The sequence below is a fragment of the Zootoca vivipara genome, chromosome 2 (assembly GCF_963506605.1).
Source record: "Zootoca vivipara chromosome 2, rZooViv1.1, whole genome shotgun sequence".
NCBI lineage: Eukaryota > Metazoa > Chordata > Lepidosauria > Squamata > Lacertidae > Zootoca > Zootoca vivipara.
In genome coordinates this window covers 30,546,255-30,572,516 of record NC_083277.1, presented here as the reverse complement: position 1 = coordinate 30,572,516, position 26,262 = coordinate 30,546,255, and the positions used below count along the sequence as shown (strand labels likewise).

The following is a 26,262-nucleotide window of genomic DNA, read 5'->3' as shown; positions in this document are numbered from 1 at the left end:
CCCAAATTCACCCCCTTGGGCTTCTTTCCCTGACCCTCTGGACTATCCCCACGCCACACACCCTCCTCATCTGGACCTTTTCTCCCCAGGTCACACCTATCACCAATCTTGCTTCACATTCTCCCTGATGATTTTAGCCTGGTGGGCTGTGCCTTTGAACTCTTGCTTGCCTGGACTGAAGATACAAAGGGCGGTGTGAGTGTGGTAGAAACTAGCATACCATACAAAGGTAAAATTTATATTCTACCCACTTTTTTTCTCTGGCCTCGTCCACCACTGGCATGTGGCCTCCGTAAAGTTGCCAGAAGGAAATGTGACCATTAGAGGTTTTTCTATTAGAAATTTTAGGTGCTGATATCCCAAGGGAGCAGAAAAGACTTTTTATGTATGTGACGACCGCAGCATAGATGCTATTAGCCCAGAGATGGAAAGAAGACAAAGTCCCTACCAGAGAAGAATGGCAAATTAAACTGTTGGACTATGCCAAAATGGCAAAATTGACTGGGAAGCTCAGGAACCAAGAAGACCAAAACTTCTATAAGGAATGGGGAAATTGTATAATTGATCTTGGAGACCATTGTGAACAGATGAAAACATTAGCAGGATTTCAATAACACTTGTAAAAACATGGATTACTGAAAAAGATGTAGTAGAAAAGATTTAACAACAGAACCCATGGAGGGGAAGGTGGGAAGTCCAGAGATTCAGAGAAATCTTATAATTGTGGGTGTGTGTTATGATATTTTTATAATTTTGTATTTGTAAAATCAATTAAAAATTATTTATATTTAAAAAAAGGAAATGTGGCCATCAGACTGAAAAATGTTCCCTCATCCATGCTATAAGTCAGCTGTGTTACTGAATATTTATCAGAATATTTATCAAAGAATGGATGTTCTTCATCAATAACATTATTAAGAGCGGTAGACTCGTAATCTGGGGAACCGGGTTCATGTCTCCGCTCCTCCACATGCAGCTGCTGGGTGACCTTGGGCTAGTCACACTTCTCTGAAGTCTCTCAGCCACACTCACCTCACAGAGTGTTTGTTGTGGGGGAGGAAGGGAAAGGAGAATGTTAGCCGCTTTGAGACTCCTTAGGGTAGTGATAAAGCAGGATATCAAATCCAAACTACTACTCCTCCTCCTCCTCCCTCCTCCACCTCCTCCTCCTCCTCCTCCTCTTCTTCTTCTTCTTCTTCTTCTTCTTCTTCTTCTTCTTCTTCTTCTTCTTCTTCTTCTTCTTCTTCTTCTTCTTCTCCTCCTCTGTGTGCTTTGTTATTCAATTTATTATTAAGTTTCTGAAGTTATAACAGCAAAGACATACATATAAACATCAGAACACTATAAAATGGAATACAGTGGTACCTCGGTTTAAGTACACAATTGGTTCTGTAAGTCTGTACTTAACCTGAAGTGTACTTAACCTGAAGTGAACTGTCCCATTGAAAGTAATGGAAAGTGGATTAATCCGTTCCAGACGGGTCCGCGGAGTACTTAAACTGAAAGTACTCAAACCGAAGCATACTTAAACCGAGGTATGACTGTAGCAGTAGACCCCATGAAACCATACTTTTAAATATCAGTCATTGTGTCACCAATGGAAGAGACTGTGTGTGAAATTATACATTAAGCAAAGCTGGGGGTGGGTGGGATAAACGTTTAAAAAATAGAACAATTTCTGACTGTCATCATTCTATATTTTCTAATTATTTTCATCCTAGCTAAACTGCCTTGTCACTTAAGCAAAAAAAAATAGTAGATTAATTTTGTTTCCAGGACATTTTTAATACTGTACATCTATAGAAAAGAAACGAAAGGAAATATCTTGGACGTGACTAAACCTGGAAAGGAAAAACAAGAACGGAATTGAAACATTAAGAAGTGCCACAAGGAATGTTTCCAATTAAGGGAGTATAGCGATGGATATCAGCATTTAACAACATAATTAAAATAGATCAGTTACAGCATGTTATGCAGAAAGGACAGAAATGCATTGATATATTGATGGGGGGGGGGAGTTTCAGTATACAGTGAATTCTGTGAATTGTGTTCCTGAATAATGAATATATGGTTTGCCCATTCTGTTTTCACCTTCACTCCTTTCAAGTTAAAAAAATTCCTTCCAGTAGCACCTTAGAGACCAACTAAGTTTGTCATTGGTGTGAGCTTTCGTGTGCATGCACACTTCTCTTATGTAGCTGGCTGCTCATTTATACCTTTGATTTGTGTCCCCTCTTCCATTTCCCAAATTGCTAAGTATTTTGTTGTTGTTGATGGTGGTGGTGGTATTGTTGTTGTTACAATTTGTATACTGCCCTATACTCACAGGTCTCAGGTTCTTTGGGCAAGTGCTACCTAATGGAAAGCCTCAGTCCAAAGATTGCTGTAGAATTGTACATTTATAATAGGGACAAATGCTCCTGTCTGCAAATATTGGTCATTGTATGTAAACCTTCATTCTTATAACCCTCTTGGTGTCTGATAGCTACTGCTTACAATCAATCCATAGAGATTTCCAGCAGCAATAATCTATCCTGAGGTTGGTACATGCATGCTGACATTCTAGGCACAACCTTACATGGATCTGGTTTTTATATCTGGCACACTGATCTACATTGGTGATGGCCATGCAAAAAGCTAACCTACATTGAAGTTTACTCCCCTTGCCCTGTAATGTAGTCCAACTAAAAATAAACATCCACAATAACACAGGCAGTTTGTTATTTTAATGCATCATCTGGATTTCCATCTAATCTGGGGTGGGTGATCCTGGAAAGTTTACTCTTTTCAGTTTTGCCTTTTCTAAAAAGCAACAATTATCATTACATTTGTGGGCACGGCGCATAGAGACAAGGAAGTGAAGGCAAACACAAAGCCATCTATAGCTCTTTCATTTGATGAAAACAGCAGCTGAATTTTGCCTTGCGGGGCTGGGGAGAGAGATTCTGAGGATTCAAAGAAACATTACATTACAGCAAGTGCTTTTAAGAGATCCTTATATCTTCCCAGAACAAATCCATATACAGGCAGCCCCCCGTTTACACATGTTCAATATGTGCACAAACCTATATACATGCATCATCTTGCCAAACCCGGAAGTGACATGGAAACGTCATAAATATGTCACTAAAAGGGAGGAACAGGGTCAGGGAATGGGGTATTTGCAGGCTTTTTCAATGTGTTTCAATTATACACAGTTTCACTGATGCATGTGGTGTCTCGGAACATAATCCCTGCGTAAATGGAGGGTTGCCTGTAGATTACAATTTTTGTAATGAAAAATAATAAGAAGAGATTGTGGGAAGGAAGGAATCAAACAATGTGGATATTTATTCATCACTGCATGTCAGAACAACTTTAGCACTGCAGCACCTATTCAGCTTGCTCAGCCTCTGATGCAGGCTTGTTCAACCATCAGGTGGAAGAAGACTCCCCCACCCATCGTCAGTTCCCATGTGGTTGCCTTTCTTTAATTTCTTCTGTAAGCCCCCTTCCTCTCTATTTCATCGCTGACAATTTTCCATTCATTTGGCCATCTGGTTTTCACTACAGATAGACACAGCTCAACAACTGGAGGCCCTTTCTCTTTATGTGGCAGGAAACCCACCGCAACCGAGCTGTTTCTGAAGACCTAACATCACCTCCAGAGTTCTTAAGGAACCATTTTGTAAGCCATTTCTGGCAACACAGCCCTAAAACCAGTTGTATCAATCACTGCAACGTGGCCACAGCCCAAACCATTCCATTACACTGGCAGCAATATGCGAGGTTGAAAGATCCATAGGCTGGGCACACTGTGTTGCTCTGTGAAAAGCAATTGTGATTCGAGAACCCACCACCCGCTTGAGGAAATAAAGACACAAGGACACAATGTATTTCAGTTAATGGCTGAAAAGGCCACAACTTTATTGGTTACAGCATGTGAGTGGTATTGATTTAGGCATTGGATTGAACAGACTAGATGACTCCCCCCGCTCAGCGTGGAGTCATCAAAGGTTAGCAACCAGAAGGTGGAGCCTGTTGATGCAAATACAACTGGAAGCTCCCCCTGATGCCACCAGGGGTCGTGCCATGGCCCTAGCCACCAGCAGGGCATCGGACGGGATCCACGACCGCCGGATTCCTTTAACGGAATACCCTAAAGATGGAGGGGTAGGCGATGGCCCGAACCTTGCCCCCTCCGACACACCACAGATATACCGATGGGAAACCTGGCGCAAAATGGAGGCAGGGAACTGCCGCGGCTGCATTAAGTGCAGCTAAACCCCGCCTCAGAGCCAACCCTATTGGTTGGCTACTAGAGGCGTGGTGCGGCAGCAAGGGCAGGTAAGGCAAGGGGCTGACACACACCCTTGCCAATGTGGGAGCAGCTTCCATTCACAACCCCTCCCCTCTGCAATGAGGAGAGACTAATACACCACAAAAGACACACACACCTGTTCCTGTGAGTCGGAGAACAGTGCAAGTGGAATAAGAAGGCATTCTGCTTTCTAAACTTATCAACAAATATACAAAAAATGAATCGAGGGGGTAGGTGGGAGTTCTAGTCTCCTATAGCTACTGTGGTGAAATACACCCCAAAGTTTGGATAAAGGTCGTTTTATCCTGCTACTGGTGCATTAGACCTGCACATGCACCAAGTTATTGTAGAAGCTTGGAGTCCCTATGAATAGGTGGCACCACCCGCAGGGCAACAAAGCACCCTTCCCACCCCTTCATAGACAGACCCCTCTTTCCCTTCTGTTCTCGAAATGAATTGGGGTGCTGGTGGATTGCCAAAAGTACATGAGAAAGAAGAAGATCCATCTTTCATTCCTCTGTTCTACCTTCTCCTTTCATTCTCCTTCACTATTCACTGGAAGGAAGGTGAAGCCAGAGATTTGTGGAGGGTGAATAGCTGAGTTTGCCCACAAGCCACATATTGGGGAAGAGGGAGAGGGCTTGTTCCTCAGTCCCTATTCAAGATGAACTGACTGCAGTGAAAGAAGCTTCCAACCAACAATACAGTAGGATTGATCATAAAGATGCAGTGTATTCATGTGTGTGTTAGGGACACTACTACCTAAAATGTCAGTTTAAAATCGCTTTTTTAAAATAAAGATGTTCTTTTAATTGGCACCTGGAATCGAAGAGTGCACCTTCATTTCTAGAGCCCTAGTGGGGTTTAAGGCCAAACCAAGCCAAAGCCAGCACATCTGTCATTTTTAGAAGCAAACGTTTCAGTTTTCCTATACATTTTTGCTCAATAAGCTTCAGTTTCAGAAAGAGGCCTACTTCTGCTCCTATCAATAGCAATAGGAATTATGTCAAGGACTTCAAAGGCAAAGGGGTTGAGCTCAAAGCCTTCAGAGGAAAATAAAAACCTACATTTAATCTGGGGTTTTTGACCTTTAAGGTACTTCCTTTGTTTGCAGTGTAAGCAAAGTGCCTTGATAACACTTTCTGAACCAGAGATGCGCAGAAGGCAGCCCTGAGTGAGCGCCACGGCTCTGTCTTCTGGGTTCTGTTCCATTGCTAGTATATAGCATCCAAAACAAGGGTTTTACTTAAACACTGAGGACTTCATTCCAGCCAAAGTTAAGTGCCCTTCAATTTTGCTGATTTAAGGTGGGAGAGGCCCATTAATTCCTTGACCCTTTGATATGAATGGAACTTAAGTAGAACAAACTTCAGCTGGATCATGCCCAGAGTTAACTGTGCTTTGGGTTTGTGGCAGTAAACTTACTTGAAGGTACCATTGACATCAGAGGAAAATGCATCTGAGTAAACATTCTTATATCTGGCCTGATACGAGTCTCTTTTAAACTTTAAAGCAGTTACTGAGGCTGAAGGCAGGGAACAGTTTCCTGATTTCTTTTAGAGCAGCAGCACTGGGGAAAGGCCATTGACCTTGTGCATTTCTGTCATTTTCCACATCTACATTGCACAGGTGTTATTAGCCAAAAAGTAAAAGGTGGTGGGAAATGTAGGTATCTGCATTGTGTTTATATATGTTTTGTCCGCAGCAGTGAAAAGAGAAGCTATGGGGAGCATAGCTGCCAAGTTTTCCCTTTTCTTGCGAGGAAGCCTATTCAGCATAAGGGAAAATCCCTTAAAATAAGGGATAACTTGGCAGCTATGATGGGGAGACTATTTAGAGAGAGGAGGTGCTGTTGTTGTTGTTGTTGTTGTTAATGCTGATGTTGATAGTTAGAATTCTTACCTGCCCTTCACAACAAGGTCCAGGGTGAGCAGTAATTTAAAAATTCAAGGCAGCGTTAAAAACAGTTTCAAGAGGTTCTAATCAAGGAACTAGGATGGGTCCTAGATATCTTAGGTGCCAAGGCCTGGGTAAAAAGGTGCATCTTCAGCATCCAATGAAAACTACACAATGAAGATTCCAAACACACATCTGTGTGGGGTGAATTCCACAGCTTAAGGGCTACCACAAAAAATGCCCTCTTCTACCCTTCCGCTTGAAATTCTTGGATTGGTGGAACTACCTAACAGGCCCACTCTGATAATCATAACATCTGGTGTGGTTTTTACATCTCCCTGCACCCAGCACCATAGTTCTGATCAAACTTGGAGCTCCCTCTCCCTCTTACTTGAAAGTAACATATAAATTGTCAGTCATTTGATCCAGTCATAGATCTCCTGCATCATATGTGGTTTGACCTTAAGTATGGTTTGTATCCCTTTCCAGGATCTTCCCTCCAATACTCCAGGCATCCTACTTTTTAATGTAGCTGCTGTGAGCACCTGCATAATGCTCCAATGTTGAAGCAATGATTCTTCAACATCAACTTCGTTGGACTGGTCATGTTGTGCGGATGCCTGATGATCGTCTTCCAAAGCAACTACTCTACTCCGAACTTAAAAATGGAAAGCGTAATGCTGGTGGTCAACAAAAGAGGTTTAAAGACTGTCTCAAGGCAAATCTTAAAAAATGTAGTATAAACACTGACAACTGGGAAACACTGGCCTCCAAGCACTCCAATTGGAGAACAGCCTTTACCAAAGGTGTCATGGGCTTTGAAGAAACTCGATCTCAGGACGCAAGGGAGAAACGTGCTAAGAGGAAGGCACACTTGGCAAATCCACACCGTGATCAACTCCCGCCTGGAAACCAATGTCCCCACTGTGGAAGGACGTGTGGATCCAGAATTGGCCTCCACAGTCACTTACGGACCCATTGTTAAAATCGTGTTTATGGAAGACAATCTTACTCAGCTACAAGTGGAAGAAGAAGAAGAAGAAGAAGAAGAAGAAGAAGAAGAAGAAGAAGAAGAAGAAGAAGAAGAAGAAGAAGAAGAAGAAGAAATGCTCCACTGTGCTCTTGCAAGAAAAAACAGGAAGATGTCATCCCGGAAGATGGCATCCTGGTTTTCCTTTCAGTCTGTTGGAGGGTATGATGGAAGGTAGCAGTTATGAATAATCATTCATTATTGCATTTATACCCTGCTTTTCTTCTATCATGGAAGCCAAGATGACAAACATATGGTCATCCATCCAGGCACTGAAAAGACTGCGGCCTGCTGAGCTTCGGGAAGCTGGTGGCCTCATGTGCCCTCAGACCATACTTTGGGACCTCAAAGTACACATTTTAAAATGCATTTTGATACATTTTAAAAGCTAAAAACTGCCCTGCAAAATTCAGAAAAGTTAGAGATCCAAAGGCACAACCAAAGGGCAACATTAGGAATAGGGAGATACACATGGATTCACCTTCAGCCACATTGGACGAATGCAGAAACAGGAAGCACTAGTTAGTGCAGGCATCCCCAAACTGCGGCCCTCCAGATGTTTTGGCCTACAACTCCCATGATTCCCAGCTAACAGGACCAGTGGTCAAGGAAGATGGGGATTGTAGTCCAAAACATCTGGAGGGCCAAAGTTTGGGGATGCCTGAGTTAGTGTTATCTCCTACTCTTGCTTCCTGTTGCATCCAAAAAGTTACACGCTCTCTCCCAATATCCAAGGCCTTCCTGATACTTGTGTCAAGACCATGCAAAGGAGGCATGCAGAGAGAGCCCTTCTTGGAGGTAGCTACACAATTACAGGGCTTCCTTTGTCTAGAGATTCAGCCCAAGCCTCGGCTTAAGTTTCTTTGAGGAACATTGTAAGGAGCTGAACGGAGGAAGAGAACACTGGCTTTCAGTCACAGAGGTTAAAATAATAAGCGAACAGTGGTTCTTAGCATAAATATTCATGCACAGCCAAGTGCGGAGCAGAGTGGAAATCTGCCTTAACCTTTTCTCCTCTGTTCTGGACCACTATATTCAGATTTTAAATGCCTATTCTGCAAAGAGGGTAATGCTATCTCTGTGTTTTGGCTGGGCACTGAGCAATGTATCTCCCACTTCCTTAATGGCTGATGACTCCACAAATGTCCTCCAACATCAGCCCACTTTCTTGAGGTGCCAAGGTCCCTATGTGTTTTGTTCCTTGGGAAGGAACCCACAATATGTATCTACTAGAAAAGGGTTATGCCTCATGATTGCTGGATCAAAGAATGCAACGGAGGGGTGTGTGTGTGTGTGTGAGTGAGTGAGTGAGTGAGTGAAAGAGAGAGAAGATCCAAATACAGTGGTACCTCTAGTTATGAACTTAATTCGTTTCGGAGGTCCGCTCTTAACCTGAATCTTTTGTTAACTAGAGCATGCTTTTGCTAATGGGGCCTCTTGCTGCCGCCGCACCGCCAACACACGATTTCTGTTCTCATCATGGGGCAAAGTTCTCAACTTGAGGTAACTCTTCCAGGTTAGCAGAATTTGTAACCTGAAGTGTTTGTAACCTGAGGCGTTTGTAACTCAAGGTACCATTGTAGAAGAGAAATTGTTTCCATGGCTGTGTGACTAGTTTTTCCTTAGGTGTCCTTTAACAATGGTAAAGGTAAAGGGACCCCTGACCATTAGGTCCAGTTGTGACCGACTCTGGGGTTGCGCGCTCATCTCACATTATTGGCCGAGGGAGCCGGCGTATAGCTTCCAGGTCATGTGGCCAGCATGACAAAGCTGCTTCTGGCAAACCAGAGCAGCACATGGAAATGCCGTTTACCTTCCCGCTGTAGCGCTTCCTATTTATCTACTTGCATTTTGACGTGCTTTCGAACTGCTAGGTTGGCAGGAGCTGGGACCAAGCAATGGGAGCTCACCCCGTCACAGGGATTCGAACCGCCGACCTTCTGATCAGCAAGCCCTAGGCTCAGTGGTTTAACCACAGCACCACCTGGTACAACGGTACAAGGGGGTAAAGAAAGAGAAGTGAAAATCTTGCTTAGATCGCTTTCACCAAAGATGCAACAATCTTTTTTGTCTCAGAATTGTGTAGGTGGATATGAAAACTGGGCTGTTGTCCAGGAGTGGAAGGACCGAACAGGCTGGCTGAATAGGATTTGCTCTACAGATTTTGCTGCAATGGGAGAGGTTTTTTTGGCTTCATAGCAGCAGACGAACAGAGAGAGAGAGAGGGGGGGGGGAGGGAGAGAGAGAGAGAAAGAGAGAGAGAGAGAGAGACCTGAAAGAGACTCAGTGTTATAAAAAAAAGTTTCCTGCTGCAAAGAGCAGCAACAACAACAACAAAAAATCCCTGTGCTGGATTTGTGCCAGCTGAGTCTTGGTAGTATGACAAGGCCCCCTCACAGACACACTGCTTGAAGTTGTGACAGGAGATCAGCCTCGAATAAAACAGCCCTAACGGTTTGAAGAGCGACTCCACCCCAGTACGCTACCTCCACTCAGGAGGGGCATTCAGACTTGATTTAATAGGACTCCTCCCTCTTCTTGACTGCAGTTGCCCACTGCTGATGGCAATTAACAGAGAAAGCAGGGCTTCTGTCCATTTCAAACCTCAGTCTGAAGAAAAACAACTCTGGAAAGGCAGTGTTAGGTGCCTCCTCCCTCCTGGACACCCAAGACCAAATGTTCTGAGAAAAGTTTCTTTCATGGTGTATCCTGCAGCCCCTCCCCCTTGCCGCTGCCGCCCCCCCCCAGCCCGGCCTCTATGTAACGGCTTTTCAACATGAGACGTGAGCTATGAGCCAGTAGCAGCTTTTCAAAATAACGCATAAGCTAAATACAAGGCACATAATGAGTGGGTGGCTTGGAAATCAGATTTTTCTCTCTCATTCATCAACAAAAGCCAAAGCCCATGCTGAGCTCATATCCAAAAGTGTATCTCATACACATTTAGCAGCGTCAGCTGCTGGGAGAGAGAAATCCTAATGAAAATACTATTCACAACGGTTGCCCATATTTTTCCACCCTGGTGTTTTATGCAGGCTCTCAAATAAGAGACTTTGCCCATCGGGGTTGGATTCATCGCTATGCTTATGACAACTGCGCTGAAGTCTAGAAACTCCAACAGTGGGGATTATCTGGGTGACTTTTCTAGCATGGAATGCGTGTGCCCATATTATTCACTGTATAATTCTTCAGGAGCTCAGAAAGGGATGTTTCTTCCCCTGTCACAGGGCAAAAACAGGAGGCTGCTATACTATGCTATGCTATGCTATGCATCCAGATAATGAACATTTGTCGGTGTGGCAGAACAGTAGAGTAGAAGAAGGTTCATATTCTGTGTACTGAGGAAATTTTGAAGGTGGTAGAGAGAAGTGTCCCTCTCTGACTCGAGTTAAAGAAAAACACACGTGGAGAAAAATAGCTAGTTTCTTACTATACTAGATCTCCAAGTTATCCAAGACAGCATTAGGGTGCTGCACTCCTATAGCAAGTTCCACCTGGAGGAACAGCTTAGAACGCAGCAGATCTCTGGCTCAGTGTGTGGCTTCTTGGCTTGGCCTCACGTTAAGTCCTCAACCCCAGTTCAGATGAAGATATTTGGCATAACTTGCTCATCCAGGTTCAGAAAAGCTAAAGCACAGAATGAACTCAGGCTCGCCAGAGAGGTTAAAAGCAACAAAAAGGGCTTTTATGGGTATGTCCGTAGCAAAAGGAAAAACAAGGAAACAGTGGGGTCACTCAGAGGAGAAGATGGTGAAATGCAAACAGGGGACAGAGAAAGGGCAGAACTCCTCAATGCCTTCTTTGCCTCTGTCTTCTCCAAGAAAGAAAACAACGCCCGACCTGAAGAATATGGAGCAGATGATTCAGCAGGGGAAACACAGCCCAGAATAAGTAAGGAGGTAGTACAAGAATACTTGGCTAGTTTAGATGTATTCAAGTCTCCAGGGCCAGATGAACTACATCCAAGAGTATTAAAAGAACTGGCAGAGGTGATTTCAGAACCACTGGCAATAATCTTTGAAAATTCCTGGAGAACAGGCGAAGTTCCAGCAGACTGGAGGAGGGCAAATGTTGTCCCTATTTTCAAAAAGGGGAAAAGAGAGGACCCAAACAATTACCGCCCAGTCAGCCTGACATCAATACCAGGAAAGATTCTAGAGCAGATCATTAAGCAAACAGTCTGTGAGCACCTAGAAAGAAACTCTGTGATCACTAAAAGTCAGCATGGGTTCCTGAAAAATAAGTCATGTCAGACTAATCTGATCTCATTTTTTGACAGAATTACAAGCCTGGTAGATGAAGGGAACGCTGTGGATGTAGCCTATCTTGATTTCAGCAAGGCCTTTGACAAGGTGCCCCATGATATTCTTGTAAAGAAGCTGGTAAAATGTGGGCTAGACAATGCTACCATTCAGTGGATTTGTAGCTGGATTACTGACCGAACCCAAAGGGTGCTCATCAATGGCTCCTCCTCATCCTGGAGAGTAGTGACTAGTGGGGTGCCACAGGGTTCTGTCTTGGGCCCAGTCTTGTTCAACATCTTTATCAATGACTTGGATGATGGGCTTGAGGGAATCCTGAGCAAGTTTGCAGATGACACCAAGTTGGGAGGGGTGGCTAACACCCCAGAGGACAGGATCACACTTCAGAATGACCTTAACAGATTAGACAACTGGGCCGAAGCAAACAAGATGAATTTTAACAAGGAGAAATGTAAAGTACTACATTTGGGCAAAAAAAATGAAAGGCACAAATACAGGATGGGAGACACCTGGCTTGAGAGCAGTACATGTGAAAAGGATCTAGGAGTTTTGGTTGACCACAAACTTGACATGAGTCAGCAGTGTGATGCAGCAGCTAAAAAAGCCAATGCAATTCTGGGCTGCATCAATAGGAGTATAGCATCTAGATCAAGGGAAGTAATAGTACCACTGTATTCTGCTCTGGTCAGACCTCACCTGGAGTATTGTGTCCAGTTCTGGGCACCACAGTTCAAGAAGGATACTGATAAGCTGGAACGTGTCCAGAAGAGGGCAACCAAAATGGTCAAAGGCCTGGAAACGATGCCTTATGAGGAACGGCTTAGGGAGCTGGGTATGTTTAGCCTGGAGAAGAGAAGGTTAAGGGGTGATATGATAACCATGTTCAAATATATAAAAGGATGTCATATAAAGGAGGGAGAAAGGTTGTTTTCTGCTGCTCCAGAGAAGCGGACACGGAGCAACGGATTCAAACTACAAGAAAGAAGATTCCACCTAAACATTAGGAAGAACTTCCTGACAGTAAGAGCTGTTCGGCAGTGGAATTTGCTGCCAAGGAGTGTGGTGGAGTCTCCTTCTTTGGAGGTCTTTAAGCAGAAGCTTGACAGCCATCTGTCAGGAATGCTTTGATGGTGTTTCCTGCTTGGCAGGGGGTTGGACTGGATGGCCCTTGTGGTCTCTTCCAACTCTATGATTCTATGATTCTATGATTCTATGATTCTAACCAGAGCTCAGCTGGCTGAGCCAAAGCTGGCTGAGCTGAGGCCGGTGCAAGTCCCCAAAACTGGGCATTGTGAGGGTGTGGATGTCAGAGAGGGGAGGGGACATAGGCAGTCTACCAGCTCCATCTGGTACGCAGGCCGAAACCCTACCTGTCTCGCCAGAGTGGTGCATGCTCTAGTTATCTCCCACTTGGACTACTGCAATGCACTCTACATAGGGCTATCTTTCAAGGCAACCCAGAAACTACAATTAATCCAGAATGCGGCAGCTAGACTGGTGACTGGGTGCAAGTCCCCAAAACTGGGCATTGTGAGGGTGTGGATGTCAGAGAGGGGAGGGGACATAGGCAGTCTACCAGCTCCATCTGGTACGCAGGCCGAAACCCTACCTGTCTCGCCAGAGTGGTGCATGCTCTAGTTATCTCCCACTTGGACTACTGCAATGCACTCTACATAGGGCTATCTTTCAAGGCAACCCAGAAACTACAATTAATCCAGAATGCGGCAGCTAGACTGGTGACTGGGAGCAGCTGCCGGAACCATATAACACCAGTCCCGAAAGACCTACATTGGCTCCCATTACGTTTCCAAGCACAATTCCAAGTGTCGGTGCTGACCTTTAAAGCCCTAAACAGCCTCGTCCCAGTTTACCTGAAGGAGCGTCTCCACCCCCATCATTCAGCGCCGAGGGCCTTCTGGCGGTTCCCTCACTGCGAGAAGTGAGGTTACAGGCAGAGAGCCTTCTTGGTAGTGGCGCCCGCCCATCAGATGTCAAGGAAATAAACAACTATCTGACTTTTAGAAGACATCTGAAGGCAACCTTGTTTGAGGAAGTTTGATGTTTTGTCATAAGTTTTTATTCTGTTGGGAGCCGCCCAGAATGGCTGGGGAAACCCAACCAGATTGTTGAGGAAATAAATAAACAAATAAATATTGGCTGCATCCTAAACCAAATCAGTTCAATAATATGACCTGGATGGAGAGGTTTGGAAAGTGTAGCATGGGGCTTCATTGGGGTCTAAGACTGGAGCTGGGCACTCACCCTCCTTTGAAACAAAGCTGTTGGTGTTTTTTTTAATAGCAAAAACATATTGGAATGGGTATGTGAATTGCATGCTGCACTTCACCCTCCTCACTTTGTTAGAGGAAAGTATGTCTATTTTCCAGATCTTAGATATCCTTCTGGTGTGGTCTTACGTAGCGGCTCTTGATTATACCTTCTGAATGCATGGATATTATATATGTATGGAAACAGATTTTCCAAGAACCAAGCTTTCCTGGCCTTAACACATGCACATAATTCTCAATGACATTAATGGGACCGTAATAGACCACACAACGTAGAAAACATATTTTACTATAAAGAGGCGCAAGCTTGCATGTGAAGGCTCCATTACCTCGTTGCGACAGCTCAGAATCCAGCAGGGAAAGCTGAGGCCTTGTGAGTAATGGAAGTGGCTGCCCCATCTCCCTCCATCCAGAAATATATTTGCTTGGATGACCTGCTGATTTCAAGAGATAATATTTATGTATTGTACTGGTCAACCAAGTGCTGTACAAGATACTCGAAACCGGATAGACTCTGCTTCCAGACTTACAGTGTAAAAGGGCAATTTTGTTATGTTTTATATTTTGTTGCAGATACATTGCCTATAAAATACACCTCTTCTCCTAGGTCAGTTATTAAGGATGTACACACACACACACACACATGCTTTATTTAGCAAGTTGGCTCTCAAGAGGATAAATGTTCTGGACTCAGAAAACAGTATTCCAAATGCCTCTCTCCTGGCGTTCCCCTGGTGTCTCATTCTTCTGTATCAAATATCAAATGCTCTCAGACCATCACTTCATTTGCTATTGTTCACTTAACTAGCAGTTTCCAGATGGAAAGCCTTGCTAGTTGGTTGCAGCAGAAACAACGAAGAGTGGCAACTTAAATGCTTATATGTTCGTGAGTCTTTAAAGTGCTATAATTATTATTATTCTTTATTGAATTTGTTAGTCGCTTTATCCTGCCCAAGGCAGCCCAAAGTGACTTACCACAAGGCTCTTTGTTGTTAATGAACTCCTCCAAATGACCCATGTATTACTGAGCATTCATCCTGATTTGCTTGCATAAAGCTTAGGCACAGGTTGGATTGTGTTTGATATTTATTCAGCATTTATTCTCATTTGTTTGTGGGGTGGTTATACTACAACAAGCATTTATCCTGATTTGCTAGCTGGGTGTTTATAAGTCTTCCTGCTAGTCATTCCTATGTCCCCATCACTTTCCTAAGCACAAAAAGTCTATTTCTTGATTAAAGTGCATTTGCTGTGCTAAGAAAATGCAGCAATTTTTTTTGTAATCCACTTTTAATTATGCAAATCTAAAGTTTTGAAATTGTTATGGTTAATTAATTAATTAAATTTCTATATTGCCCTTCATCGAATATAAAAACACAAAAATACATAACATAATAACACCAAAAAAAACAATTATCCTCCCAACCCGCACACAGTTTAAAAGGCCACAGATTGTTTTAGTAGCCAAAGGCCTAGCAGAAAAGGAATGTTTTTACCTGGCACCTAAAACTATGTAACAAAGGCACCAGGCTAGCCTCCCTGTGGAGAGCAGTCAACAAGCAGAGAGCCCCCACAGAAAAGCCCCCTTCTTGTGTTGCTGCCCTCCAAACCTCTCACGGAGGAGGCACACGAAGAAGGGCCTCAGATGAGGGTCCAGGTTGGTTCGTATGGAGAGAGGTGGTCTTATAGCAGGGGGTGGCAACCTAAGGCCCATGGGCCACAAGTGGCCCATGGGGGACGTTTAACCTGCCCATGGACCCCCACAGTTCCTGCAGCCAATGGGAAGCTGTGCGTGCCTCCTCTGTGCCAGAAGGGGTCCGGAAATAGCATTTGTGCATGCGTGCATGCATGCGCACACACTCCAACCCACCGCAGCGTCTGCGGGACCATGAACCGGCCCAAGCCACAAAAACTTTGCCAACCCCTGACCTAGAGGTATTGTGGCCCTGAGCCATTTATGTGCTTGAATCCCTCCTGCAAGATACTGACAGTCTAGGGGTGCCATTTGACCAGCAGTGACTGTCAATGATGTTAGTAGTCCTTTCTCTGAGCGGATATCCAGGATTATTTTCTGTAGGGAACACCAGCAACACAACCTGTGCCTCCTACATGGCAAATATAGGAGCACTCTCATGACCACTCTAGCTATACTCTCCACCCCCTTTCTTGACACCCCAAGAAAGGTGTGGCCACAGGCCAAAAACAATTGTGAGGTTATGTAGGGGAAGAGGCAGAATCTATAGCGTGCAGGGTTCAAGCTTGGTTGGCACTTTATAGGTAAAAGCCAGCCAGTTTCCATATAGGCAGGTAAGGACATTGTATAGGTGATTGGAGTGAAGCATTTTGACATTTTTTTAAAAGACTGATAACTCTGTGATTTTAGGAAACTTGGCGTATGCCCTGAGCCCAAAGAACAGTGCAAGTTGTGTATAAAATATATATCAATTTTGTCCATTTTCTCTTGTTCAGTCCCCGCCTCTTTAAGATTCAGGCTGCAGTCCTGTATAGTCTTTATTGGAAGTTAGTCCCACTGAACTCAATGCTGCTTTGTTCCAAGTAGACATGTATAGAATCACACTGCACAGGAATTGCCCTCCCCAATATATCAGCCTGAATTGCAAATATAAAATAAACATTAATTAGAATGCCCATCCAATTTTAAGCCTGTTTTCTTCCTCTCTTGCTGAATCGATGCATGGCACACAGAAAAAGCTCAAAAAAGAGCCTTTCAGTGTTGTGTGTGACTCTGGTCTGTGCATCTTAAGAGACAATAGCCCTGTCAACTCAAAGTTTTACATCTGGAGTGATACAGGTAGGGCACGAGATCTGCAGTCCAAGTGGTAAGAATCTCAGCTGTCATTAAAGTCATAGGAAATTTAGAGACTCATGTGAGTTTGAATATGGGCTTAAAGTTCAGCTTGCCCCCGAATGTTTACCTGGGTCTATTCAACCCTTTTGCGAAATCCCATTTGGCCAACTCTTTCCAAGACCTCATTTCAATACCCTATGGACAACAGTTATTCACATGTTATTCAAGAGGGTACAGGATGAGATGCAACATTTATATCTCGCCCAGAGCCCCTTTCCTACCCCAGCCTTCATTACCTGTCTCACAAGTCTGCTGAGAACTGTTTAAAAAAATGCTGCAGACATTGTCCTTTGACCCTGTCTGCTGCCTTTCCCCCACCTCCACAGTCTGCTAAGAGTTGGAGAGGGCGAACAAAGACACTTTTGTCACCCTATACAAAACACGAGGGTATAGGATAGGTAGCCAGATGTCCTATATTTTCCAAGACCTGTGTTAGGGGGAAGGGCTGTGGCTCAGTGTCAGAGTACCTATGTTGCATTCAGAAGGTCCCAGGTTTGATCCCTGGCATCTCCAAGTAAGGCTGAGAAAGTCTCCTGTCTGAAAGTCTGGAAAGGGATTGTCAGTCAGTGTCGATTAGTGGTTCCCAACATTTCCCCCCACGGACCACTTGAAATTTGCCAAGCAAGGATCTTGGTGGATCACTTAACGATGTTTCTGACTGTTGCAGAAATTGTAATTCCACAGAGTTCAAATTGTAATACAACCAAAGGCAATGCATGAAATAAAAGAAGCAATAAAGATCCAATATATTCGGCACAATGGACAGCTTGTCTTGTCTTCAACCACAAATGCTATGGACCACCAACAAATGCTTCCTATGTTTAATGAAGCAATCTAATCCAACCCCCTGTGCAGTGTAGGAAATCCAGCTTCTCTGCCTAGCCTCTGCTTGAAGACCTCCAGAGATGGAGAGCCTACCATCTCCTTAGGTGATTGGTTCCATTGACAAACTGCTCATGCCATCAAGACATGTCTCCTAGTGTTCCACCTGAATCCACCCCAGTCTGTTAGATCTAGCCCTGCCCTCTGGGATAGCAGAGAACAAGTTCTATGGGAAAGATATTTGAAGAACAATGTAATGTACCTTTCCAGTCTTCTTTTATCCGGGCTGAACATACCCAGTTCTTCCAATCTTTCCCCACAGGGCTTGTTCATCATCCTGCTGACCATCTTCATTTTCCTACTCTGAACACATTACAGTTTGCTAATGTCCATTTTAAGTGTGGTGCCAAAAACTGGATGTTGTACTCCATTGGCTGGACTAGTGCAGGATAAGGTAGAGCTATTGCTTCTTGTGAACTGGAAACCACAGTTCCATTTGTTCAGCCTGAAACGGCATTAGTCATTTCTGCAGTCACATCCCATAGGTGACTCGAGTTCAGCTTGGGATGGACTTACGTCCTGAGGTCCTTCTGACATATACTACTGCCAAGCCATCCTATAGCAGTGCAGTTAAATTTATTTTCCTAAATGCATTTGTCTGTTGAGTTTCATTTTGTTAATTTCAGTTTTCCATTCTGTCAAGGTCATTTTGAATGTTACCTCCATCTTCTGAAGTGTTAGCTATCTCTCCCAGTTCACCTGCAAATTTGACATCTCTAAGCTGGTATGATAAAAATGTTGATGAGTACCAACCTTAGGAAGGAACCTCAACAACATTTAATTAAGCTCAACAGCCTGAAAAACAGAACCAACTCCAGAACTCCACAGCTTCCCAGAAACGGCATTTCCCAGTTCCATGTATTGCTGAATATAATATCCTGCCATTCTGTGACAGTGTCACAGAACGATCACCTCCAATTCCACTGAAAATACGCACTCAGGGCTCCACTGTCACCACCTCCAGGTCCACAAAGAAAAAACCCATAACTCTGTAGAACCGAGAACATGAGAACCAAACAAAACTGAAAAAAGACATACCAGAAGCCAGATAACTCTGCAATAAGAAGGAAACGGAGCTTGCAGAGAGAGGGAGAGACAAGAGTAGCCTATGGTATGCCACAAATCCATTGCATAAACACCCCACAGCTCCCCTGAACGTCATAAGACCAGATGCCAGCCTCCCCAAGAGCATCTCAGAACACAGCCCCACAACAACTCGAGCAAACAGATCCCTATAGCGCTATATCTAAGACCGCACAACCCCCTCCTTTTTTCATATCGTCAACATGCCTTTGCAGAGATGATTGTGCTCACGAATAAACAGCATTCTTAGCTGCGCTGGACAAAAAAAAGCGCGCGCGCACACACACACACACACACACACATGAAATTGAGCCAAAAGGGGGGGGGCGAGTGCAGGAGGGGTTGGGAAAGGCTACGTGAAGGAGGGGCGGAAGGAGAAGGGGTGGGATGGGATGGGGGGGGGAGTGAGAGAAGGCAGTCCTGCGCTTTCACTAGAATCAATGCGGTAGAGGATTCCTCCCCAGCATTTTCGAGGAAGTCTGAGGCAATTAGTTCAGTCAGTAGACAGCCTGCAGCCAGCCAGTCTAGGCTGCTCCCAAGGACTAGCGGAGGAACCAAGGAAGGAGAGCGATTGCAGTAATTCCCTAGGATCTCTGCAGTTTGGGGACTTCGAAAGAGACAGACAACTGTTTGGGGGAGGCTGTGTGGTTTGCGGGTGGGCGATTTGAAATTTTGGAGGGAGGGGGAAGATAGTATTGCAACTCTCCCCCCCCCCTTTCCCCAAGAGGAGTTTTTGAGCGAGCGCTTGCTTGTGCGCGCGCGTTTTCCTTGGGGGTTTCTGCTTGTTTGGTTGTTCCTTTTTTTAAAAAAAAAATTGCCGAGAAGGCGTCGGTCGAGCGATGGGCTTCGAGCTGGACCGCTTCAGCGGGGAGGTGGACCCGGACCTGAAGTGCAACCTGTGCAACAAAGTGCTGGAGGACCCTCTGACCACCCCTTGCGGCCACGTGTTCTGCGCCGGCTGCGTGCTGCCGTGGGTGGTGCAGCAAGGCAGCTGCCCGGTGAAGTGCCGGCGCATGTCGGCCAAGGAGCTCAACCACGTCCTGCCCTTGAAGAGCCTCATCCTCAAGCTGGACATCAAGTGCGCCAACCGGGCGCGCGGCTGCGGCGCCGTGGTCAAGCTGCAGCACCTGGCCGAGCACGCCGACGCGTGCGGCTACTCGGCGGCCCGCTGCCGCCACCGGGGCTGCGCCGAGGTGCTCAACGCGCGCGACGTGGAGGCGCACATGCGCGAGGCCTGCGCGGCCCGGCCGGCGGGCTCCTGCGAGCGCGGATGCGGCTTGGCGCTCACGCACGGCGAGCGCCAGGCCGGCTCGCACTGCTGCCTGCAGGCGCTCAAGGCGCACGGCGCCGCCCTGCAAGCGCAGCTGGCCGGCCTGGAGAAGGAGCTCAAGAAGGAGGCGCTGCGGGCCGGCAAGCGGGAAAAGTCGCTCCTGGCGCAGCTCTCGGCCGCCCAGCTCGAGCTCCAGGTGACGGCGCTGCGCTACCAGAAGAAGTTCACCGAGTACAGCGCCCGGCTCGACTCCCTCAGCCGCAGCCTCGCCGCCTCGACGCCCAACAAGGTGAATCCGCTGGGAAGCTGGGGCATTGGCCCCAGCATGACCCTTCCTTCCTGCTCCCCACCACCACCACCAAAGCCACTCGCCCTCCATCCTCTCTCAGGGCGGGGATCGGGCGCAGCAAAGAATCCTGCGGCATCCTGAACACGCTGCGCCGGTTTCTCTGGGGCAAACCTCCCCCCCCTCGGTGGGCTGAAGCGCCCTCTCGCGCCTCTGAGGAAGCAAGTGGCCCAGGCAGGCTCCCCTCTCTCGCACGCACCCCGTATGGGACAGCTGCATGTTCCTGCATTGCAGGGAATTTGACTGAATGGTTCTCAGGGTCCCTTGCGTGATGCAAATGCGTTAGTCTTGAAATGAGCTGGCATAGCATGAAACTCTTAATCTCAGGGCCGTGGCTTCGAAGATGGGCAAGAAAGATGGTTGCGTTGTCGCAGGGGATTGGGCTAGCTAGATGACCCCCTTTAGTTCCTTCCAACCGAGCCAAAACTTTGGCATCCCATAGAGGGGCAAAACTCAGAAGGGTAATTACCAGCAACAACAATTAGGGGTCTTGGGACATCTTGATGTTATGATTTAAGTTGCCACAAGACCCCTGGTTGCTGCTGGTGGTGTTGGTTATACTTCTGCATCCCGCTCCCTGATGCCACAGCTTTTGGGTCACAGGACCTAGCGTTTGCTCAGTAAGGCATGGGGTCATCCTTCTAGTTTTGTCCCTTTTAAACAATTCCATAAACAGAAGGCTGCAGGGTGCGTTTGCATCCCACTTCTTTACACCTCCCATATTCAGACCCCTGGCAAAGCAGCTCCAGGACCCCTACAGGACCTCTGAGAATGTGTCATTCATCACATTCAGGCGAAAGCTAGAGGTTTGGCACTGGTGTTTTAGTGAGAGTAAATACCCCTTTGGAACAAGCACAACAAAAGGAGAAGCAGCTCCCCTTCCAAGTGCCAGACTTTTGGCATCCTGTGGTGAAAGTTGTGTTTGTGTTTGTGTGTGTGTAGATAGGTTCCGGGCAGACAGAAGGTAGACGGGAGGAGACAGGATTTTTCTTGTTTATTTTCTTCTCTTTTCCTCATTAGTAAGGCTTGGGAGTCTGCTAAGTGGTCAAACCTCACCCCCCTCCTTTCCCCTTTGAAATCTTTTTTTTTTTGCCTGCCTGCCTGCCCCCCCCACCTCCACCTCCCTCTCTCTCCCCCTTTGCTTACAGACATGTCTGTCAGCTGCAGCTTCAGCCAGCTGGAAGGCTCAGCATGAAGGGCAAATATTTACAGCTAAGCTGCTCACCACTAACTTGGGAGAAACAGGACCTTCCTTGGAAAGGAGGGCTATAGAGAGAGGAGGGGGAAGGACAGTACTATCAAAACATAAGAGAACTTATACAAAGTCCCCATGTTCACTGCACTACATTTTAAAAATGAAACATACTGTAATTCTTCTCATAACCGTGACAACTGGCCTCTTGGGCAGTCTTTCAGGTGCTACATTGCGGGGTTTGTTTACTGCAACATCCGTGTGTGTTTTAACACTTTAGCATTTCCTCTCAAACATGGATGAGTGCTGTTTTTCCCCCCTGGGAAGCTTTTTCATACTTTTCCAACACTCTCTTCCCACTCATGGCTACATTTGATAGATTTAGTGTTTGAGTCTTGTTTGCATGTTTTGGGTATAGAGAAAGAAAAACGTTAGAAGTTGTAAAGTGGGAGGCACGGAAAATAAGTCTGTTAAGGAAATCCAGGCCACTATTTCTTTTCCACTCTCCCCCGCCCCTTAAAAGGGGACTTTTATGAACCCCAAATGGGTGTGTGTGTTTTTCTGAACTCAGCATGATATTGCATCTCTGTTAGTAACCTGAAAGCTTTCTAAATGTGACTTGTTAAATAACATAGTTCTAGAGGAGGCTTAGCATGAGCATAAGGTCGCTAGGATCAGCCATTACAGAATATGCACAGAATTTACAGAACAATAGGGCTCAGTGACAGTGTACTTGCAGGATAGATGCAGCACTATTCAGACTGATAGTTCTCCCACCTTTTCTTTTTAAAAAAAATCTATACAGAGTTTAGAAAACTCTACAGAATTTAGAGTTTAGAAAAATTTTGCACCTTTCATGGGCATCTTAAATGCCAATGGACAGCAGTTCTTTCAGTTAGAAAGTGTTTTCTGGTGTCCAACTTAAATCTCTTCTGTCTCACCTTCAGAGAGGGTGGAATTGGCTATCCACACCCATAAAAACCACCTGGGATAGTTCAATTGGTAGAGCATGAGACTCTTTAATTTCATGGTCATGGGTTTGAGCCTGATGTTGGGCAAAAGATTCCTGCATTGCAGGGGGTTGGACTAGATGGACTAGATAGGCCTCATGGCCCTTTCCAACTCTACGATTCCATTATTATTATTAGCCTCTAAGCCCTATGCAGATGTTCCAAAAACCAGCTGCAATCATTGTATGGGGAAGGGAGTAAGATTGCCCCCCCCCCAACTTCCCCTGTCCCCAACCCCAATGTATTGATTACCCCTTGAGTACAAGCATACAAGTTGTATGTGCATATCTGTAGAATTCCTCCTGTCTCCGTATGTTCCTTCTGCCCTTTGTTCACATTGCTGGCCCTAATCCTATTATGCCTGTGATGCTGATATGTAACATCACTTCTACAACCTGAACTGGCCTTTTCTACATATTGCTGCATTGCTGACTTCACCGTCATTCAAAGCAGATCCTAAAGCGGTTCTCCTTTTATGAGATGCCTGCTGCTTGGGTGACAGTGCCAAAGCGTTGCTAGTTCCTTCTGCTAGTGCTGAGGTCTGCGCTCAGCCCCTACCACTGGTGCATGAATATTCATTGTTTATCCATCTGCTAGTGGCTATCTTGCACTTGCAGAGGTGGTATGTCCCTGCCCTTACCCCCTGTGTTAAACAGCAACCATTTCAAATGTCTTCCTTGTTTGCTTGGAATAAGACTGTGTTTTACTTACATTGGTGCACACCATCACTGTAGATAAAGTTGACTCACATTTGGGTTGCTAATTTCCATTGAGTTCCTGCTAGGGTGCCCCTTCCTGATGTGAAACCAGCGTCTGGATACCCATGAGAGAGTGTGAAATGCACACAGCTTCCTTAATTTCCCTGTGCCCTAAGCACTTGAAATTTTTGAAGGTTGATTCTGCAATTCACAGTTGCTAAGGAAGCAAGCTGTGTGCATCTCATAGTATGTTTTTGTGAGTGTCCAGACATGGAGTGATCTCATCACTGGAACATGTAATGTCTGAATCAACTTTTGGTCTTTGTAACTGTTCTGCGGCATTATTAGATTACTCAACTGGGCGTTTTAGTTGCTATTAAAAAGAAAAAAAAGCTCATAGCCCCCCAGATAGTGTCTACAGTATGCAGTGTGTGCAGCAATGTTTTCATCAGATTTATGGACACAGCTGGTTAACATGGCTGTTTGTTTTCAGGCTGTCTACAAAAAGGCTGTTATGCACTTTTCAGAAAAAGGCAGCGTGTAATCTGCAGAAAGCCAAAAGGTGTCATGTCACCACAAAACTGTGGTGTAGTGCTCAATCAATTACATGTCTTTCACAGCCTTTCGGGCAACTATCCAAGATTAACAGTTTCAGCCAGAAGAAGTGCAATTAGAAAATATACATCTTTGTGCGCTGGAGAATTGTGAAGGAAGACCAGCATGGGGATTGTCCTGCCACATGGCTCGCTTCGCTGGCGTGTGTATGGGGAGGGAATGGCTTGCTTCCAGTATTTTGATCCCTGGATTATTTAATCAGACAGCGATGTCAACATAGTTGTGTGCTGCAAAGGGCAAAGGATATAAGCAAGTGCCAGGCATGCACGCTGGGCTCAGGGATTTTGTAGATTCTGAAATATTCAGGCTAGCTGTAGCACCTAATATAAAACAGTGTCGTTCAGTAGATTCAACCGCTATGGTCTTACGACATCAAAACCCAACTTGGTAATGCTACAATTTGGATTGGGAGAATTTTGCGAACATCTTAATTTCCTTAGGCTCTTATCTCTAATCAGATGCCTATAGTCCAAGCCCTACAGATGATTTGGAGTTTCCACTTCCAGCTACTGTGGTTTCCTGCCCAAGACATGTGGGACAAGACCATTTTACTACTGCTTTGAAAACATTTCTACCAAATAGTTAGTTCCAGGCTTACTGAAAAGAGGCCATAGTGCCCTGAAATCCTGCCTTCTCGCTTTGTCTAAGACCATCAGCTTGTACATTCTGCCTTTTAATATCTAGAAATATTAGTCACACAACACATGGCTGTCCTGACATGATTGGCGGTTCCAGTGCCATGCTATATGCTAAGCTGTTGTGCTGGTACTGCAGTTGTGTTGCTCCATCTTGGGCACAGCATGACTCCTAGGGTTGAGCCACTTTGTTATTTTAGCTTTTAGTCTGTGTTAACGGGTACCATGTTCATGTGTCCCTTTTTAAAAAATTATCCAGAAGTATTTCTGCCTGTGCCGTCAGTGCAATAAGAAACCCTCACAAATTGAATTTTAGGTAGTTTGTACAATCAATGATACAAAGTACTTGGAGGAGGGAGTGCTAAGTGGGCTTGGCATGTGACTGACGAGTGAATTTTAAGGAACAACAGAATCTAGAGGGTTCTTTGTTTCGTATATCTTTCAGGCACAACATCTAGCCAGGGAATAAGTCTGTTCATAACTATTCTAAGTCTGCAATTCAGTAACATGGAAGCAGTCTCCATATTTAACTCAGTTAACTCAGTTACTTCAGGATTGCATTCTAAGGGCAGTATACCTGTATAATTCTCTTCTTCTCTTCATAATTTACCTGATGAACCCAACCATTGAATTGGAAGCAGAACTTTCCCACTTTCTGTATACTTAAATGGTGCTTCCCCTCCCACTTCCTAAACAGTTATTACTGGCAACTGGTAAATTACCCAGAAACTCAGTGGTGAAACTGAACCTAACCTATTCTAATGGAATTGGCTGAGAAATGAGCAAAGTTATGTTTTTACTCAAGAAGTGAGAACACTCCCAGTTCTGAGAATCCAATGTAGAAGGTAGCTTCCTAGCTCCAAAATACTCAGCTGGGATCTGAAGCAATTTCCAGAATTATGTTTAAGAGCTTGACTCAGCTGTGGGAAAACAGCATGCCAGAACGATCAGATTTGTTGTAGAATCAGATGATCTGAGCTGGGTGGGGTTAAGCATGACAATTTGCAATAAAGTGCTTTAAAATAATAACAATTTAGAGTGACTGACAGACAGTGGTAAGTTGTAAAGGCTCTTTTAAGAGCTGTTATTTAAAACGGCATTAATATCAAGATGTGAATTTCAAAAGGGCTGTTGGAGCAACAAGTTGTAAGTCCCTTGTGTCGTGGTGCTTTAGACGCACATCTGCTAGAATTATCACCCAGTTTCCTCCCTTGTATAGTAAAATGCAAACAGCGGGTCAGTTATGGATGTGCATGGCAAGCTAGCAGAAACCTTTTAAAATGCTTCGGAAGTTTGTTTGTTTTTAACTGCCAAATATTGTGTTGGTTTTTATTTTATTTTTTTAAACTAGCTGGTTCATGCATTGCAGATCTTTCTATTTCTCACTCTTCCCCACCATTCTTCTTTTGCTGAGAAACAATCCAAATCAAGAATAGTAATGGAAACCTTTCTCTTCGAACTTTAATTACAGCTACCATCCTGAGTGCAGTCACAGGGTTTTGTGACAATAACGTTCTTATGTTTCCATTTCTGAACTTATTAGACCTTAAAAGTGGCCTCACAGGACTGGAAGTTTTTGCCTTGAAATATTATCTGACGTCTGGGCCAGGGGGTTTCCGGGAAAACAGTTTCACCTCTTATTTCACTGCTCTCCTTTTAGAAGAGTTGATCGTGCTAGAAAGCCAGTAAAGGCAGCAACAGAAAAGAAAAGAGCTGGGTATTTCTTGAGGCTGATTTTTGATGCACAATCCTGTATAGGTCCACTCAGAAGTCTTAAGTCTCATTTACAGTAGTTCAGCTGGGCTTACTACAAGGTACAGCAAACTTGAAACTTATGTGGGGTTTATGTTCCAGGGATAGAGCATAAAGCCCAAATTTTGTATAGT

At 45.0% G+C, this 26,262-nt stretch overlaps 1 protein-coding gene across 2 annotated transcripts in view; it reads left to right on the top strand.

Moving 5' to 3' along the window:
• Positions 1-19,065: 19,065 nt before the first annotated feature.
• Positions 19,066-26,262, top strand: part of PDZRN3 (PDZ domain containing ring finger 3) — a 187,987-nt gene continuing 180,790 nt past the window's right edge. For both annotated transcript variants that reach the window (XM_035106614.2, XM_035106613.2), the window contains exon 1: positions 19,066-20,169. In XM_035106614.2, coding sequence (XP_034962505.2) covers positions 19,450-20,169 — 720 coding nt within the window. In that variant the 5' untranslated portion in view covers positions 19,066-19,449. The remainder of the gene's footprint in view (positions 20,170-26,262) is intronic.